Below are 15,640 nucleotides of genomic sequence, written 5' to 3' on the forward strand. Positions count from 1 at the left end.
TAATCGTTCTATTCTGTAGTCTTCAATAGCACCCAAAATTGGCTCCTTATCCTTGTCTCATGGAAGCACTCTATTTTTATGGTCCTTTCCCATCCTTCATTTGTTATACCGTATATACGCGAGTATAAGCCGACGCAAATATAAGCCGAGGCACCTAATTTGACCACAAAAAACTGGGAAAACTTATTGACTTGAGCATAAGCCGAGGGTGGGAAATGCAGCAACTACTGGTAAATTTCAAAAATAAAAATAAATAAAATTACATTAATTGAGACATCAGTAGATTAAATGTTTTTGAATATTTATTTCAAAGAAAAACAGGGGCAAGGAGTTCCATAGGCTTGACTCTGCACCACAGGAATAAGCGCTTTCTTTTATTTGCCCCCTCCCCTCTTCCAACAGTTAGGCTTTCCTTTTTATTTCTTTGGTGTATTTTATGTCCAATATTTCCATCCCCCTACAACCTCTATCAATAAATGGGACTGATTCCTGTGTCTGGGGGGGTTTATTTTCAGGCCCTTTTCTTCCCTCCCCAAAGACCCCCTCCCTTCCCAAACAGCCAAGCTGTGAATGGATCCAAAGGAAGATAAGAGTTGCAGAGCTCCTGTGACCTTGCCTCCTCCTGGGCTTTGCAGAGAGGAGGGGGGCAAGAGGCTCTGTTCCTTGACTTGGGGGTCCTCCCTGCACCCTCCCCTTCATCCCAGGGACCCCCTCTTCTCCCCAATGGACCCTTTGCAAGATGAGCAGAGACTCACTGGATTCAGGAGGTGCCAGGGATGCAGCACATGCAGAAGAGAGAGACAAAGGCCCCCTCCTCCTTTTGTAGGTGGGCTTGGTATTTCCTGACCTCTCTAGGAATCCCACTCAATCCTTTTTAATCCTTGGCAAGCCAGTGCCCCCAGCTTCTCTGATCCTGTCCTGTGCCTTTTGCAGGAAAGAGCTTCTCTCCACTTCTCTCCCCCCCCCCCCAACTGACAGAGGGGGAAGCATTGTGCAGTGCTTCTCCGATCCTCCATTCTGTGCCTTTCTGCTGGTGAGTGGAGGCAGAGGCGTCTTTACCCTTCCAGCTTGTGTCTGGAGGCGCTAGGACCTCGCAGACAGCTGCAAACGCACGGGATGGGATCGTGCGGGGATCGGAGAAGACGGAGAAGAGCGTCTCAGATCTCCATCCTGCGCATTTCCTGGTGGGGTGGGGGGGGGAGGGAAGCGGAGAGAAACTCTTTCTCTCCGCTTTTCCTACCCAACCACCTCGCAGACGCGTCTCAGATCTCCATCCTGCGCATTTCCTGGTGGGGTGGGGTGGGGAAGCGGAGAGAAACTCTTTCTCTCCGCTTTTCCTTCCCAACCACCTCGCAGACAGCTGCAAACGCACAGGACGGGATCGGAGAAGATGCCCCCGTCCTGCACATTTCCCGGTGGGGTGGGGGGAGGGATAGGAAAGCGGAGAGAAGCTCTTTCTCTCTGCTTTTCCTTCCCCACCGCCCGCCTCACTTGCGCATAAGCCGAGGGCGACTTTTTCAGCCCAAAAAATGGGCTGAAAAAGTCGGCTTATGCGCAAGTATATACGGTATCCCTCACTCATCTCCTGTCCTTTTGCAATCACTTCTGGACTGCCACTATGCTTTGGGAATGTTAAAACAGTTGACTATAAAAAAGTGCAGGTAAATTTGTTAAAAAGTTTCAGAATCATTATTAATGGACAGTCTGCCAATTTGCTCTTCAAAACATATCTGATTACTGTGAATTATATACATGCTTATCTGAGTTTATGTGATTATGATGCTGATGATTTGCAATGGCAAGAAATTTCATAAAATCTTACTTTGAGAATGCCTGTTAGGGCTCTTGATTGGTGGTAACTCATTTTTAAGGCAACACTAACACTGTAAATGAATGTGCAGCAAAAACAATGTTGCAGCAGAAGAGTAGCCGGCTGCCTCTTCCTATTTCCAACGCAACGAAACGCAGTTTCATGGTGAATCCAGCTGCTTCCAGTTCAGCTGATGTACAGCTCCCAGTTCAGCTCCCTTTGGAGTCTTGCAACAGGTATTCCCTGCATCCTGAAGAATTTGAGTATCTGTAAGTCTGTCTTTCTATCTCTACATTCAGTCTTGCTTTTCTTACCAGTTTGGGAGCTACAGCCTGTTACTAGTGTTACCTTTAATTGTGTCCAGCAGACTAATTCCCTCCTTCTTCCAACAATTCAAATTAGGCAGCTGTGTGGACTTTGCTCCACAGGTTATATTATTTGGTTTGGGCGAGGTACACAGGCTTACTGAAGGATCCTTACATTTTGGAAATGAAAACATACTATGAGGCCTCCATTGTCTTTCAGTTTGGTCTGTAGACTTGTGGGATACTGAAGGCAGCAACATTTTCTGTGTTCTGCATTAGGTTCCTCCCACTTGAGTGAATAAACTTGGTGACATAGTGCTTGAAAGCCACTGATACATGATACATTGCTTGTGATGGAAAATGTAACTCAGTTCTGGTTGGATGGCCGAATCTTGATTGTGCTGCTTATATACCCAAGTCTCTTCTGTGGCTGAGAGTCTCATGGCTCTTTTAGTCCCCTGCTGTGAGAAGCTATGGTGGTCAGAGTCAATCTCTTTCCCTCTCCTGTGCATTGGTGCTTCAGCCCCCTTCTCTCCTTCCCCTCCAAAGCTCTATATAAGATTAAAGAGGGGCAACTGTTGCAACCTCCCAGTGCAGCATCTTTAATTTGGTTCTTAAGAGCAAGTGTGTCTGAAGAAGCAACTCTAGTTGAGTTTTAGGCAGAATCTTAAGACATACACATTTGGTAAAAAAAGAAAGAAAGGAATGTATTCAAGAGTAAGAAATGTAAGAAATAAGGAAGTACAATTCTCAATCTGTTCAGGCACTGGTTGTGGTGGGAACCTTTTGCAAAAATCTGTAAACTAATCCCACATCCAGTATGAAAAAGATACCATTTTCTGTGACTGAGTCTGTTCTGTAATTTATAGGCTTTCTAGCTTTCATGGGGTCCTTTTAACCATCCATGTAAACTGAAAGCTTCTTAATGTAAATTTCAAATGTCTCCTACATTAACTATTAGTTATTCAGTAAAACATTGTGTACAGTTAAGACAGCTTTAAAGTTTCAGTAACTTGAATCTTCCTAGTCGGGATGTAATTACATTCTATAAAAGGCTCTTGAGACTTAAGTCTCATTATTCACCCGTTTCTTTACTCCTTCCTTCCTTCTTTCCTTCTGGTTTTTCCCCCTTTTAAATAGGGTTTCCTTTTAAGAATGTAGTTCATTGGCTTAAGCATAGCCTCTTAATTTCAGATAGCTGGTACAATTTTGTGTTGTGAGTCACTCTTGTTGACTGGCTTAATTTTTTTGCTTTGTTTTGGCATTTGTGGGTGGGGGGATGATGGGTGTTGTGTAGTAATGTGTGTTTTCCTATTGTTTTGTTTTTTCTCTTGCAAAAAAACCTCATTAATTGTGTGTGTGTGTGTGTGTATGTGTTTTAACAATAGCGGAAAAGGAAACCCTGCCTTCAGCCCATCCCATCCATTGCTGCCTTTGAGACAAAAACAACAGAAGTCCCTGCAGGGGGAGGACAGTTCAGGTAGGCACCTATTTCTCTTGTGAACATAGGAGCCAACTCCTAGGGGCTGAGGGGGCTTTGCCCCCCCAAAGTTGATGGGCATTTCTATTCAAATGGTGTACTTGCACCACATCATGTGATCAATTATGAAGGGTGGGGCTTACCTGGACCCCCCCCCATAATTTATTCAAGTTGGCATCCCTGCTTGTAAACAACTTGATGCAAAAGTAATAGCCACAGCACAGAACACAGTTTTGGGTGTTTGGTTCCTCTGAAGTCGACAATAGAAAGCTCCTATTACTGAAAGATCAGGGTTAGGATTAAGAACTGAGTTTGCCCCACTCTGAGTCTCTGGAACTGTAGCTGGGTCAAGCAACAATATGGCTAGTTTAATCTCATTTGTAAGAAAGGAAAGAGATGGGGATAGTATTGGGTCCTGGCTTACGTTTCCTTCCCTTCCCCTCCCACCCGTGTGATTCAGTCATTGAGAACTCTATCCCTTCTCCCAAGCCAGACAGGGTACCTTGTGATTACAACAAACTTTTGAAGCTGTTGCTCTAGATTGTTGGATGTTGCTGTGAGTATTTTGGTAGGGGAAGGATGAGCGGTTTTGGTTAATCTGAGCACCATTTGCAGAGAGAATAACTTTGATAGTGAATGCCTTTTTGTGGTGTTGCTTGGGCTGATGTGGAATAATCTTCTGACCTTCACAGTTCTACTCATACTATGCATATGTATAAGGTAGAGAAACTCTGGCTGCAGCTGTACTTGGCTATTTTATATCAAGAATTCCCCCTACCAACTACTACTGAGGCTTCAGTCCTAAGCATGGTTATTTGGAATTGAGTTCCACTTAGATTAATGAGTTTTCAGTGCCAATTAGCAACTCACGATACCTAGGCTTAAAAACATGTGTACTTGTCATTATAGCGCAGCAATTTTGAGCTATGCTATTTATGACAGCAGTTTTATACTGCCCTCTAATGGTGAAATCTTGTTAAGGGGACATTTTGTAATAATAGTGTAAAAGAGTAAAAGAATTAAAATCAAGAGTGTTTGAAAAGTTGTCCAACATCCTTTATATATATATCTATATATATATTTGTAGATCAACGGCATCGTTCTAATTCATTGACAAGAGTAGATGGGCAGCCACGGGAGTCAATCCTTGCATGGCCAGAGAAGAAGCAAAGGTAATATATACTGGATGATATTGTATGGGAAAGGCACCTTAATATCTTTGCATGCTGTTGACATGTGGTATGATTTTATTGGTAAAAATGTTGATAATGGTGTTCATGCAGATAGCGTAGTAGTTTTATGGACTGATAAAAATGCAGCAAGCTACCGTTGATCCAGTGGTGAAGTGTTGAACCTGGTCATGAAAGAGTTTTGTGCCTTGTTTTCTGTGATGGGGAAGTGCATAGCATCCTCTTTCCAGTCTGTAAAATGGAAATAATAATGTCCTGTCTCAAATAATGGTTGGATTCTATCCGTGGAGTGAAAGTGATAGCGTCCTATCTCAAATAATTTTTGAATACCAATGTGTAAATAAGTTCTTGGGACATTAGCATATTATGATAATTAATGTCTTTAGAATTAGTCAGCTCTGATTCTTTTCCTTGAATTTCTGCTTCCTATGAAGGCCAAAATTCAATGAATTACACAAATTCATGTGAATTCCATAGATAGATGGGCAATTTCTGCTAATGCACCCGTATCAGTTCTAATGGACATTTTGTTACTTCTAGACCTGTTTCTCAGCCAGCACCATTTGCGCTTCATTATGCTGCAAGCAGTGATGCAGACCCTAGTTCTGGTGACAGCATTAGCTTGGCTCGGTCAATCAGCAAGGACAGCCTAGCATCAAACATTGTCAACATCACTCCAAAACAGCAGCCTCAGTTTGTACCAGTGAAAAGCGATGGGAAAAGTTTGCTGAACAATGTAGAAATAGAGGATGAGGATGAGGATGAGGATGAGGAATTGATTGCAGTAATCTGCCCAGATGCTACACTGAACCATGGCAACCTGGAACTTCAGAGTGTGCCAGCGAGATCACCTAGTCAAGTTGCAACCGCATGGGCTCAGAAATCACAAAGCGAAGCCTCCAAAAGCAAGACAGATAGCTTTTTCCTTGAGCCTTTAATGCCTGCAGTTCTACGACCAGCAAAGGAAAAACAATCAATCAATAAGGAGGATGAATGTGGGGAAGGAAAGAAGAGAGGCTTTGTATCAAAGAGAGTGAGTGAAGGGCCCATGGCTTTAATCCGTAAGAAAGCCAATAATAATCATGCAGATCACACCCTTGGCAGAACTTCTAGTTCAGAATTATCAGCAGTTGCTGGTTCCAGCATGGCAGATCCGTCAGTGCACTCAGAAGTCAGAGGAGAGCCCTTCCATCCCCAGGCAATTAGTAGCTTAGATACTTCATCTCTAGAACATTCCTCCACCAAAGCACACGAGGATTTGGCTTGCAGTACAAATGTTGGCTACATGAAAAGTCCAAATTCTCGCATTTCAGACACCTCATGGACAATGATCAGGCAAGATTCTGATTCAGACATTCTGGATATGGAGGAAGTCGAACAAGATTTAGTGTCAGACGACCATCCAATAATTGCCAAGTATATAGGAGAAGAGGAATCAGCAAAGCTGCAAGAAGACATGAAGGTTAAGGAACATGAAGATAAAGATGATGCCAGTGGACGTTCAAGTCCATGCCTAAGTACTATTTCTCAGATAAGCAGCTCGTCTGTGACCAGTGGGAGTGCCAGAATGACTAACTTTGCTGAACGGAAGCTTCAGAGATTGAACAACTATGAAACAAAATCCAGCACAAGCAGCTCACAGAAGACTACACCAGATGGATCAGAGTGTTGTCCTGCCCTGTTAACCACATGGAAGCAGAAGAGGGAGCAAAGCCCCAACAGGCAGAGCAAAGATAATGTTAACCTGCTGGCTTCTGAACTGGTGCAGCTTCATATGCAGCTGGAGGAGAAGCGGAGAGTAATAGAGGCTCAGAAGAAGAAGAAGGAGGTGTTGTCGGCCAGGCAACGGTTAAAACTTGGCAAGGCAGCATTCTTGGGTGTGGTGAAGAAAGGGAAAGGGACTGAAGTTGCTCAGCCACTTAAGCCAGAGCACTTCACAAAGGAGTATTCAAGACACAATGGGGAAGGCTTGGATGCTACTTTGAACTCTGAATCTGAGGAATGGGATGAAGACACCCTTGATGCTCTTGAAGTGCCCAAAGTAAAGGCCCAAGAAACTGTTGCTTTTGTTGAGCAAAACAATCCAAAAGAACCCACTATAGAGAAAAGCAAAATGATTTCTGCTGCACTTCTAGAAGAGAACATCGAATCTGCTGAATGTGATCTCCCCATTGAGAAACTAAATGAAGTGATCATTGCCCTCCGGCAAGATGTCCTGAAGATTTCTCGGCAACAAGAGCGTCTCATGAAACAGCCAATGGCATCATCACTGAGAGGCGTCTCTCAGGACCAAAAGATAAAAGCACCAGTTCATTTTGTCGAATCTCTGTCTCCTACTGACATGAGTAGTCTCCCTAAGCCACCATGTCTCGGTCAAGGACGGAGTCCTCACTCAGGGAGACCATCTGAACTGAAAGAGGGTAAGGAGCGTCAGCAAGCCTTGATGCGCATCAAAACCCTGACTCCTAGCACTGACACCTTGCCACACTTAAGGCAGTTTCCATCAAACAATTCATCCAAGACCCTGACTGAAGCTACTGTTGAAAATAATTTTGACCTGGACTGCACTAGAGAGAAACAGCGAGCAGGATTTACCCTGTCCACTTCCAAAGACACAAATATCCTCTCTGAGGCTCTCAAAGATGTGAATAGCAACATAGAAGACATTAGCTGTGCTTCTTGTGATAGCTCAGGGAAAGAGAACATCCCAACAGAGGAGTCCACGAGAAGCAAAGGTAGTCTTATTGAAGTAGACCTGTCTAATTTAAAAGCCCCAGATGAAGGAGGAGAAGCTGAAAGCCAAGGAGACTCCACATACCTGACTGGTGAAATTGATCAGAAGTCAGGAGTTAGTTTTTTCTTTAAGGTAAGAACAAAACAAGATAGTGTTGTTGAATACCTGATTATTTGGCACAACAGTAATCTCACCTTAACACCTACTTTTAACTGGGGTGGGCTGAATAGTTCATTTTGTACATCCCTATCCTACATGTGCTGGGTTTGGTGATGTGAGTGAGTGGGAGCATCATGCATAGTTAGATTTATTTATTATTTAAAAATAGCATGCTAATTTAATGCTTAGTGTGTTGGCATCCCTTAATATCTCTCTCCCTCTGTGTGTAGATGTTCTGGCAAATGTGATTGAAGCAAAGGTGCAACAGTCTATTTGGCAGCTCAGAAATACAGTGGTGCCCCGTTAGACGAATGCCTCGCTAGACGAAAAACTCGCTAGACGAACGGCATTCGTCTAGCGGAAGCTGCTCCGCAAGACGAAAAAGTCTATGGGGCTGCTTCACAAGACGAAAAATTTTCGTCTTTTTTTGTTTTGTTTAGCGGAGCGCAGCTGTCATTGCTGCTTCGCTAGACGAAAAACCGCTAGACGAAAAAATTCGTAGAACGAATTATTTTCGTCTAGCGGGGCACCACTGTAAGTTGCCACAAGGGTGGTCAGCTGTACCCTGTGTTGTCAATGGGATACTTATGTGCATGAGAGGAAAGACCATTATATATCGCTTTTTGCTAACAGGCACTATCTGATGACATATTATCATTATCGTCATTTATATACCAATCTTTATCTGAAGATCTCAGGTGGTTTATAGTGACAGGTATTGCTGAACAATCCTACATGGGTTCAGAGGGGAATGCAGCAGTGGATTCATCACCCATCCCAACTCCTGCTGGGCTGTGCTCGCCATGGCATTAGGCAGTTGCGTGATTTTTCCTTTTCATTGTACCAGCTCCAACTGACTGGCAACAGTTTTGCAACCTCATTCTCCCTGTGGTGGTATTTTCTGCATAGTTGTGGCGTCTGTATGCTATATCCTGCCTTATGATGGTTTGTAATTCCCTTAGTGTTCTTTCATTACATATGTTTGATAATGAAAAGGTCACTCAGTGCAGTATATGCAAACACCTGTCTCATTTAAGATTACATAGAACTTCTATTATAGGGTGAGCTCCCATTGCTCGGTCCCTGCTCCTGCCAACCTAGCAGTTTGAAAGCACATCAAGTGCAAGTAGATAAATTGGTACCACTCTGGTGGGAAGGTAAACGGCGTTTCTGTGTACTGCTCTGGTTCTCCAGAAGCGGCTTAGTCATGCTAGCCACATGACCCGGAAAAACTGTCTGCGGACAAATGTCGGCTCCCTCAGCCAATAAAGCAAGATGAGCACCGCAACCCCAGAGTCGTTCGCGACTGGACTTAACTGTCAGGGCTCCTTTTTTTAAGAACTTCTATTCTCAATAATGATAGAACTCACAGGTGGAGAATACTTTTATTTTTATATATGTTTGTGTGAGTTAATACTTAATACTTTATTATCCCTTTGGCACTGCATCTTTGTACTTTTTTTTTTGTCCTTCCAGTCTGTGACTCTTTATAGTTTACATTTTTTATTCTTTGTTTTCTTGCTTTTTGTTAGCACTTTTCTTATTTTTGTAACAAATCAATTAAAAACATTTAACAAAAATGCAATGCAATGAAAAGACAGTAGAGAGTACCTGGATGTTTGCTTCACAATGTCTATGAGATTCAGTGGGATTATTTTATTTTCTGTGTTTTCAGGGCCCATCTATTCCCATGATTGTAATCTGTTTTAGCTGTTTTAAATTATCAGTTATTATAACCTGCTCAGGAACTTGCTGTTGAAGGGCAGATGATGATGATGATGATGATATGTGTGTGTATCTCATTCCTTAATGGGACTCCAAATGGAGGGTTCCAAGCTGCTTTCTTACCCAAGCACTGACCAGATTCCAGACCGGCTTAGCTACGGAGAGGTTGCTGAAATCACCACCTTCAATTAACTGTCCTGGGGTCATACACTGCAGAGTTTGTGAGCTTAGCAAGAGGGCTGACATTTGTTGCAAATAGGGAAAATGGCAGCTCCATAGTTAAAGCAGCCAAAAAAATATTTTTCTCGGCTCAAAGAGATGGAAGTCATGAGATTTTCTTCATAGCCTCATACAGCATTTGATATTTCTACACCCCACAATGCAAAAACACTACTTCTCACTTGAATTTTAATTTGACAGGATGGGCAGAAAGCAGAAGACGAGCTTGCAAAGAAACGTGCTGCTTTCCTCTTAAAGCAGCAGCGCAAAGCTGAAGAGACACGCCTTAGAAAACTGCAGTTTGAGGCAGAGGCTGAACAAAAGAGAGATGAAGCCCGGTAAATTAAATTTCTTGCCACACAGTATACAGATGAGTACTTCATGCTTTTATGTTCTCACTTGAGAAATTGGTAATGATGGGATTTGAAAGCTGCCCTTTGCCTTTTCAGTCGTAAAGCTGAAGAAGACCGCATACGGAAGGAAGAAGAGAAAGCCCGGAGAGAGCTCATCAAGCAAGAACACCTGAGAAGAAAGCACCAGCAAAACTTGGAAGAACAAGGCCGTGGGAAGCCCAAACCCAAGCCCAAGCAGCCAAGGCCAATATCTGTTCATCAGGAAGAATCCTATAGCAACTTGGAAAGAAAGTGTTCTTCTATCCGTAAGTAGCAGCACTCATTTTGGTTCCTATAACAGTATAATAAAGTAACTTTTTTCATTGTGTAACACCCTTTTTCTTTTGCCAGCTGATAATCTAAGTAGTGCTCAGTCGGGTTCTAGCCTGTCTTTGGCATCTGCAACGACAACTGAACCTGAAAGTGTTAATTCTGGTGGCGCACCTTCCAAACGGTAAGAGAAAGCATAAAGATTTAGGGATTCTGATGTTGAAACATACTTTGGGGTGGGGAACTTTGCCCAGATGCCCCATCCAGCCTGCAGTAGTAGCCATGAGCTCTCTGCAAAATAGAGATAATTGCAACTTCTAGGTAACAATAGTGTAGTAGCGACTGTCAAGAAATTGTAATGGTGCACTACTTTTAAAGTCCTCTCTATTAGTGAATGTGAAATAGTCATTGGGGCAATATAAATAAATTGTCAGTGTCATGAGTACTGTAAACAAGATTAACAAGCAATTTATTCATGAGCTCTCCCCATAAAAATGTGACACACACATAAGCACTCCCTTGTTTTTTTGTGGGTGTGTAGGTGCTCCATTCTGTATATGTGTGTGTGTCTGTCTTTGTCTTTCTACACACACACACACACACACACACACACACACACACACACCAATTTAAGAGACTATTTCATGCTTCTGACAAAGCATGCTCTAGCCCACAAGAAATATTCTAAAATAATTTGTTAGTTGCAAATACTATGGATTTTTTTTAAAAAAATAAAGCAACTTAGCATGTCTACCCCTCTGAAGCACATCTCTTTTCTGAGATAGAGGGAGAGAGAGAGAGAGCAAAATGTGGGGAGATGGAAAGTTGGACACACTTGCTTTCCCCCCAAATAATATGGTAGCTATGAACACACTGCTCATGTTCTTCTGATTCTTCTGACAGAGTGAAATCAATGGAAACCTTGCCCATATTGAGCAGGAACCCAAGTCGAAACATGGAGAGAGACTGGGAAAACACCTCAGCAGCCTCTTCAGTTGCATCAGTAGCAGAATATACTGGTAAACCTAATACATTTTATCTGTACCTGTGTAATTAATGATCAGGATTATATAAATCTGGTTGCCAGTATGTTTAACAGTACAGTGCAGTCTTCATTCTGTGGTCTCATGCTGAGGCCCTATGAACAAAAAGTAAGAAGCTGCTTTGAAACAGTCAGGCCATTGGTCCATCTAGTTCTTCTCAGAGTAGACTCATTGTAATTAATGAACCTTATTGATGTCCATCAATTTTAATGGGTCTACTCTTGAGTAGGACTAACACTGGATACAACCCTGTTTAATGGGACTTTTATCATGGGATTTAGAAGCTTTGCAAACTTGCAAATTTGCCTATTTAAATATTCCTAGTGAAATAAGGAAGAAATTTAAGTGTGTGTGTGTTTTTTAAAAAAATCTGCCTTTTCATAGTTGCGCAATGTAGTTTGTAACACTGATAAAGGCACATGAGGCTTTCATTTTAGCTGAGTTATCAAGTCACTTGTTTAAAATTTATCTGTTATTAGGTCCAAAGATGTTTAAAGAGCCCTGTGGCAAGTCAAACAAATCAATTATCCACAATGCTATTTCCCACTGCTGTCTTGCTGGAAAAGTGAATGAGCCTCACAAGAATTCTATACTGGAGGCAAGTATTTCTGAAAACAAGAGTTTTGGAATTGGTCAGTTGATTTCCATGCCCATTGTTTGATGTCTTCCAAGCATATCAGTACACACTAATAATATATTACATATAATTTTAAGTATAAATGCAACTCTTTGTAACATGCACAGTTAGCATTGGTTTTAAAAATTTTGCTTGTTTTTTACTTTGTTACTGTCCCCATATTGAATAACCCTGATCCCTGGGACACAGTGCATTTGCAGTGTGGATACTTCATATGGAAAGCTCTTGAGTGGCCAGCTTGCTGGTGTGTAATGCAGGTCAAGCTTAAATCATAATCGACTGGTTTATGCATAATGCTAAACTGTGGTTTATTAAACTGTGGCTTATATGGTTTCTTAAATAATGGCTTAGTGTTTTATGTGTAAGGTTTGACCAGCAACTTATAGATTATTTACTGCAAGGATGGGGAATCTGTGGCCTTCCAAATAGATGCTTCTCAAACTGAAAACTCAAACTCATCAGTGGCAGATCTTGGTATCTCAAATTTAAGTGATGCCAAAATCTGGCACGCATCCCCGCCACCTCTTGCTTTCCATTGGATGTCTTAGTTGTGGTGCCTACTGCAACACCCCAGAAGCTCCATGCCCAGTGTGACCAAACCAGTCATGCCCTCTTAGATCTGCCTTTGCTCTCTTCAGTCCCAACTTGCATGACCAATGATCAGAGAAGATGGGAAGTTCCCCACTGCTGGCTTACTACCAACAACCCACTGAAGTCATGTTTGTTGTTGGTTTTCGGACTTTAATTTAACTATGGCTTGGTGTTACATTGAATCCAGTACTCGGTTTGTTTGGCCACTCCACTCCAGAAACTCATCAAACTACAAAAGCATGAGGAAAGAAAATACAACAGACTTGGGAGGAAAAAGCCAGTGTTTGTTTTATCAATTGTGGCACAACTTGTGGTTAACTCATGGCTTGTTTAAAAGAATCATTGCTTAGTGTTATGCAAACCAGGTCATTGTGGCACTGCAATTTAGAAGTACCATATGTATTTCCTGACCTTCATCTTGGGTATGTTAGACATTGCCAGCAGTGTGCTGGGCTCATTTAGCAGTCTGATTTCCTGTGGTCATTGCTCTCAGAATTTTTCTCTTTTACCTCTAGGAGCTCAAGAAGTGTGATGCCAAGCACTACATTATTTTGTTCCGTGATGCTGGCTGCCAGTTCAGAGCACTTTATTGTTTCTATCCTGAAACAGAAGAAATTCACAAACTGACAGGAACAGGGCCAAAGAGCATCACTAAGAAAATGATTGACAAGCTATATAAATATAGCTCGGACAGGAAGCAATTTAATATCATTCCAGCCAAAACCATGTCTGCCTGTGTTGATGCTCTGACGATTCACAACCATCTGTGGCAGCCCAAACAACCTGTAGTGCCAAAGAAGACTCAAACTCACAAATGACATTACAATTCAGTGGGAGACTATTGTAGATTTCATCGTTGGGGAGAAATGAGTTTCCTCACCCTCTCTCTGGTTTGGGTATGAAATGAGCAGAACCATAATCCCTTTTTTTAAAAAAAGAAAAGAAAGAGGCTTATTAAACATAGATGCAAGGAAAGAATGAAGGAGCAGCTTCAGTGTTCTTTTTGGTTTTTTTGATATGAATGATAAAATGGCTGTTACACCCATTGATAACCAGAGAGGCTTTTCACATGAGGGAAGGTGCATGTAGCAAGAGTGGATTTCTTTTACAGTACTTGAAGTTCTTCATTGGTACAAATTGGGGCATTTTTCTTGTTCCTCCCCTTCCCGCAATCACTCTTGGAGTTAGCATTTGCTGCCCCTCAGGAGAACAAGAAACTGGGCACTGTGGCAGGCTTTCAAGGAATATCTTTTAGACTCTGGAGACTTGAAAACATACAAACAATTGGTACTTGTCACTACTGCCAACACTAAACCAAGCTCTGACTTGTGAAAGGAAAAGGAAAATACTCCAACCCCAGCCCCTTGCTGCTCAGAACCAAGTTTACCTAAAGCAGTGTTTTTCAACCTTTTTTGGGCAAAGGCACACTTGTTTCATGAAAAAAATCATGAGGCACACCACCATTAGAAAATGTTACAAAATTTAACTCTGTGCCTATATTGACTATATATAAAGTAATTCTCTTGAATTTTTCAATTTTTCCCACGGCACACCAGGCAACATCTCGCGGCACACTAGTGTGCCGCGGAACAGTGGTTGAAAAACACTGACCTAAAGTATCAAATCATTTTTAACAGAGGAAGAAGAGAAGAAGAGTGTAAAATTCACCTTTTTTAAAAAATAAAGAAAGAAAATGGAGGACTTATGCAAATTATCATGGCTGAACATTTCTGCAACACAATCATGAAGAGGCAAACAGGTGCTACTTGTTGGAATATTCCCAATTTGAAACTTGAGGCAAGCTGAACGGAGTACAGTCAACATTGCTTTTCTGTTTCGAGTAGTATCCTAACAGGATTTTTTTTTGTCTTTTTAATAAAGACAGATTATTGAAATAGTAGAACATCTTCACTCAGAGCATGTTACTCCTGTATAATGGTGCACTTAATGATCACAAGTTTCAATGCTTTTAAATTATGTCCTGAAATGTAACTTTAATTTGTTTAACCTTTTCTTTTTGCTTTGAATGAGTACCATGCTCTAAAATGGAGTGTGTTTTTTGTTGTTGTTTTTTGTTGTTTCAACTTTTTTCTTTTGTGGCAAGAGTACCGGTATATACTAATAAAGGAGAAAATAAACCAGTTTCAATATACTAACAATTTTCAAACAAACCTGCATTTTGTTTTTTTGAAGGCTCAGTCTGATGGTTTCAGTTTTCCTTTTCCATCTTGAAATATTAAATCTTGAGAATAATAATAATAATAATAATAATAATAATAATAATAATAATAATTTATACCCAGCCCATCTGACTGGATTTCCCCAGCCGCTGTGGGTGGCTTCCAACAAAATATTAAAATACAGTAGTCCATCAAACATTAAAAGCTTCCCTAAACTGCCTTCAGTTGTCTTCTAAAAGTCTGGTAGTTCTCTTTGACATCTGGTGGGAGGGTGTTCCACAGGGTGGGTGCCACTACTGAGAAGGCCCTGTGCCTGGTTCCTTGCAACCTCGCTTCTCGCAGTGAGGGAACCACCAATAGGCCCTCGGTGCTGGACCTCAGTGTCTGGGCAGAACGATGGGGGTGGAGACACTCCTTCAGGTATACAGGGCCAAAGCCATTTAGGGCTTTAAAGGTCAGCACCAACACTTTGAATTGTGCTCAGAAACATACTGGGAGCCAATGTAGGTCTTTCAGGACCAGTGTTATATTGTCTCAGCGGTCACTCCCAGTCACTGCATTCTTGATTAATTATAGCAGGCATGTCCAACAGGTAGATCATGGTCTACCAGTAGATCACTGGACGTCTGCAGTAGATCACTGGTAGATCATTGGCTCCTCCCAAAGAAACTGAACAACTGTTGCTCTCCTTAAAAAAAGCTCAACATTTTACCTCCCTGAAAAAAACTCAACAACTTTGACCTGAACCCCCAAAAAGGGGGTAGATCACTGCCAGTTTTTAACTCTGTGAGTAGATCACAGTCTCTTGGGAGCTGGCCACCCCTGAATTATAGTTTCCGCGTCACCTTCAAAGGTAGCCCCACATAGAGCGCATTGCAGTAGTCCAAGCGGGGGATAACCAGAGC

The 15,640-nt window shown here is 41.9% G+C and overlaps 1 protein-coding gene and 1 long non-coding RNA gene across 7 annotated transcripts in view; one reads left to right on the forward strand and one right to left on the reverse strand.

Moving 5' to 3' along the window:
• Positions 1–13,484, forward strand: part of CAMSAP1 (calmodulin regulated spectrin associated protein 1) — a 39,954-nt gene extending 26,470 nt beyond the window's left edge. For 3 of the 6 annotated variants that reach the window (XM_033138332.1, XM_033138335.1, XM_033138333.1), the window contains 10 exons: positions 1,902–2,079; positions 3,504–3,595; positions 4,683–4,767; positions 5,326–7,651; positions 9,824–9,960; positions 10,072–10,280; positions 10,366–10,468; positions 11,188–11,303; positions 11,807–11,925; positions 13,071–13,484. In XM_033138332.1, coding sequence (XP_032994223.1) covers positions 1,902–2,079; positions 3,504–3,595; positions 4,683–4,767; positions 5,326–7,651; positions 9,824–9,960; positions 10,072–10,280; positions 10,366–10,468; positions 11,188–11,303; positions 11,807–11,925; positions 13,071–13,373 — 3,668 coding nt within the window. In that variant the 3' untranslated portion in view covers positions 13,374–13,484. Of the gene's footprint in view, positions 1–1,901; positions 2,080–3,488; positions 3,596–4,682; positions 4,768–5,325; positions 7,652–9,823; positions 9,961–10,071; positions 10,281–10,365; positions 10,469–11,187; positions 11,304–11,806; positions 11,926–13,070 lie in introns of all 6 variants that reach the window. The other 3 variants (XM_033138336.1, XM_033138337.1, XM_033138334.1) reach the window with 2 other exon arrangements.
• A 182-nt stretch (positions 13,485–13,666) lies between these two features.
• LOC117040496 lies at positions 13,667–14,527 on the reverse strand. The gene is made up of 2 exons (XR_004425847.1): positions 14,167–14,527; positions 13,667–13,942 (listed from the first exon to the last, which is right to left on the reverse strand). It is a non-coding gene; the product is annotated as an uncharacterized LOC117040496 (long non-coding RNA).
• Positions 14,528–15,640: the final 1,113 nt, after the last annotated feature.

This window comes from Lacerta agilis, chromosome Z, assembly GCF_009819535.1.
Source record: "Lacerta agilis isolate rLacAgi1 chromosome Z, rLacAgi1.pri, whole genome shotgun sequence".
In the NCBI taxonomy this organism is placed as follows: Eukaryota; Metazoa; Chordata; class Lepidosauria; order Squamata; family Lacertidae; genus Lacerta; species Lacerta agilis.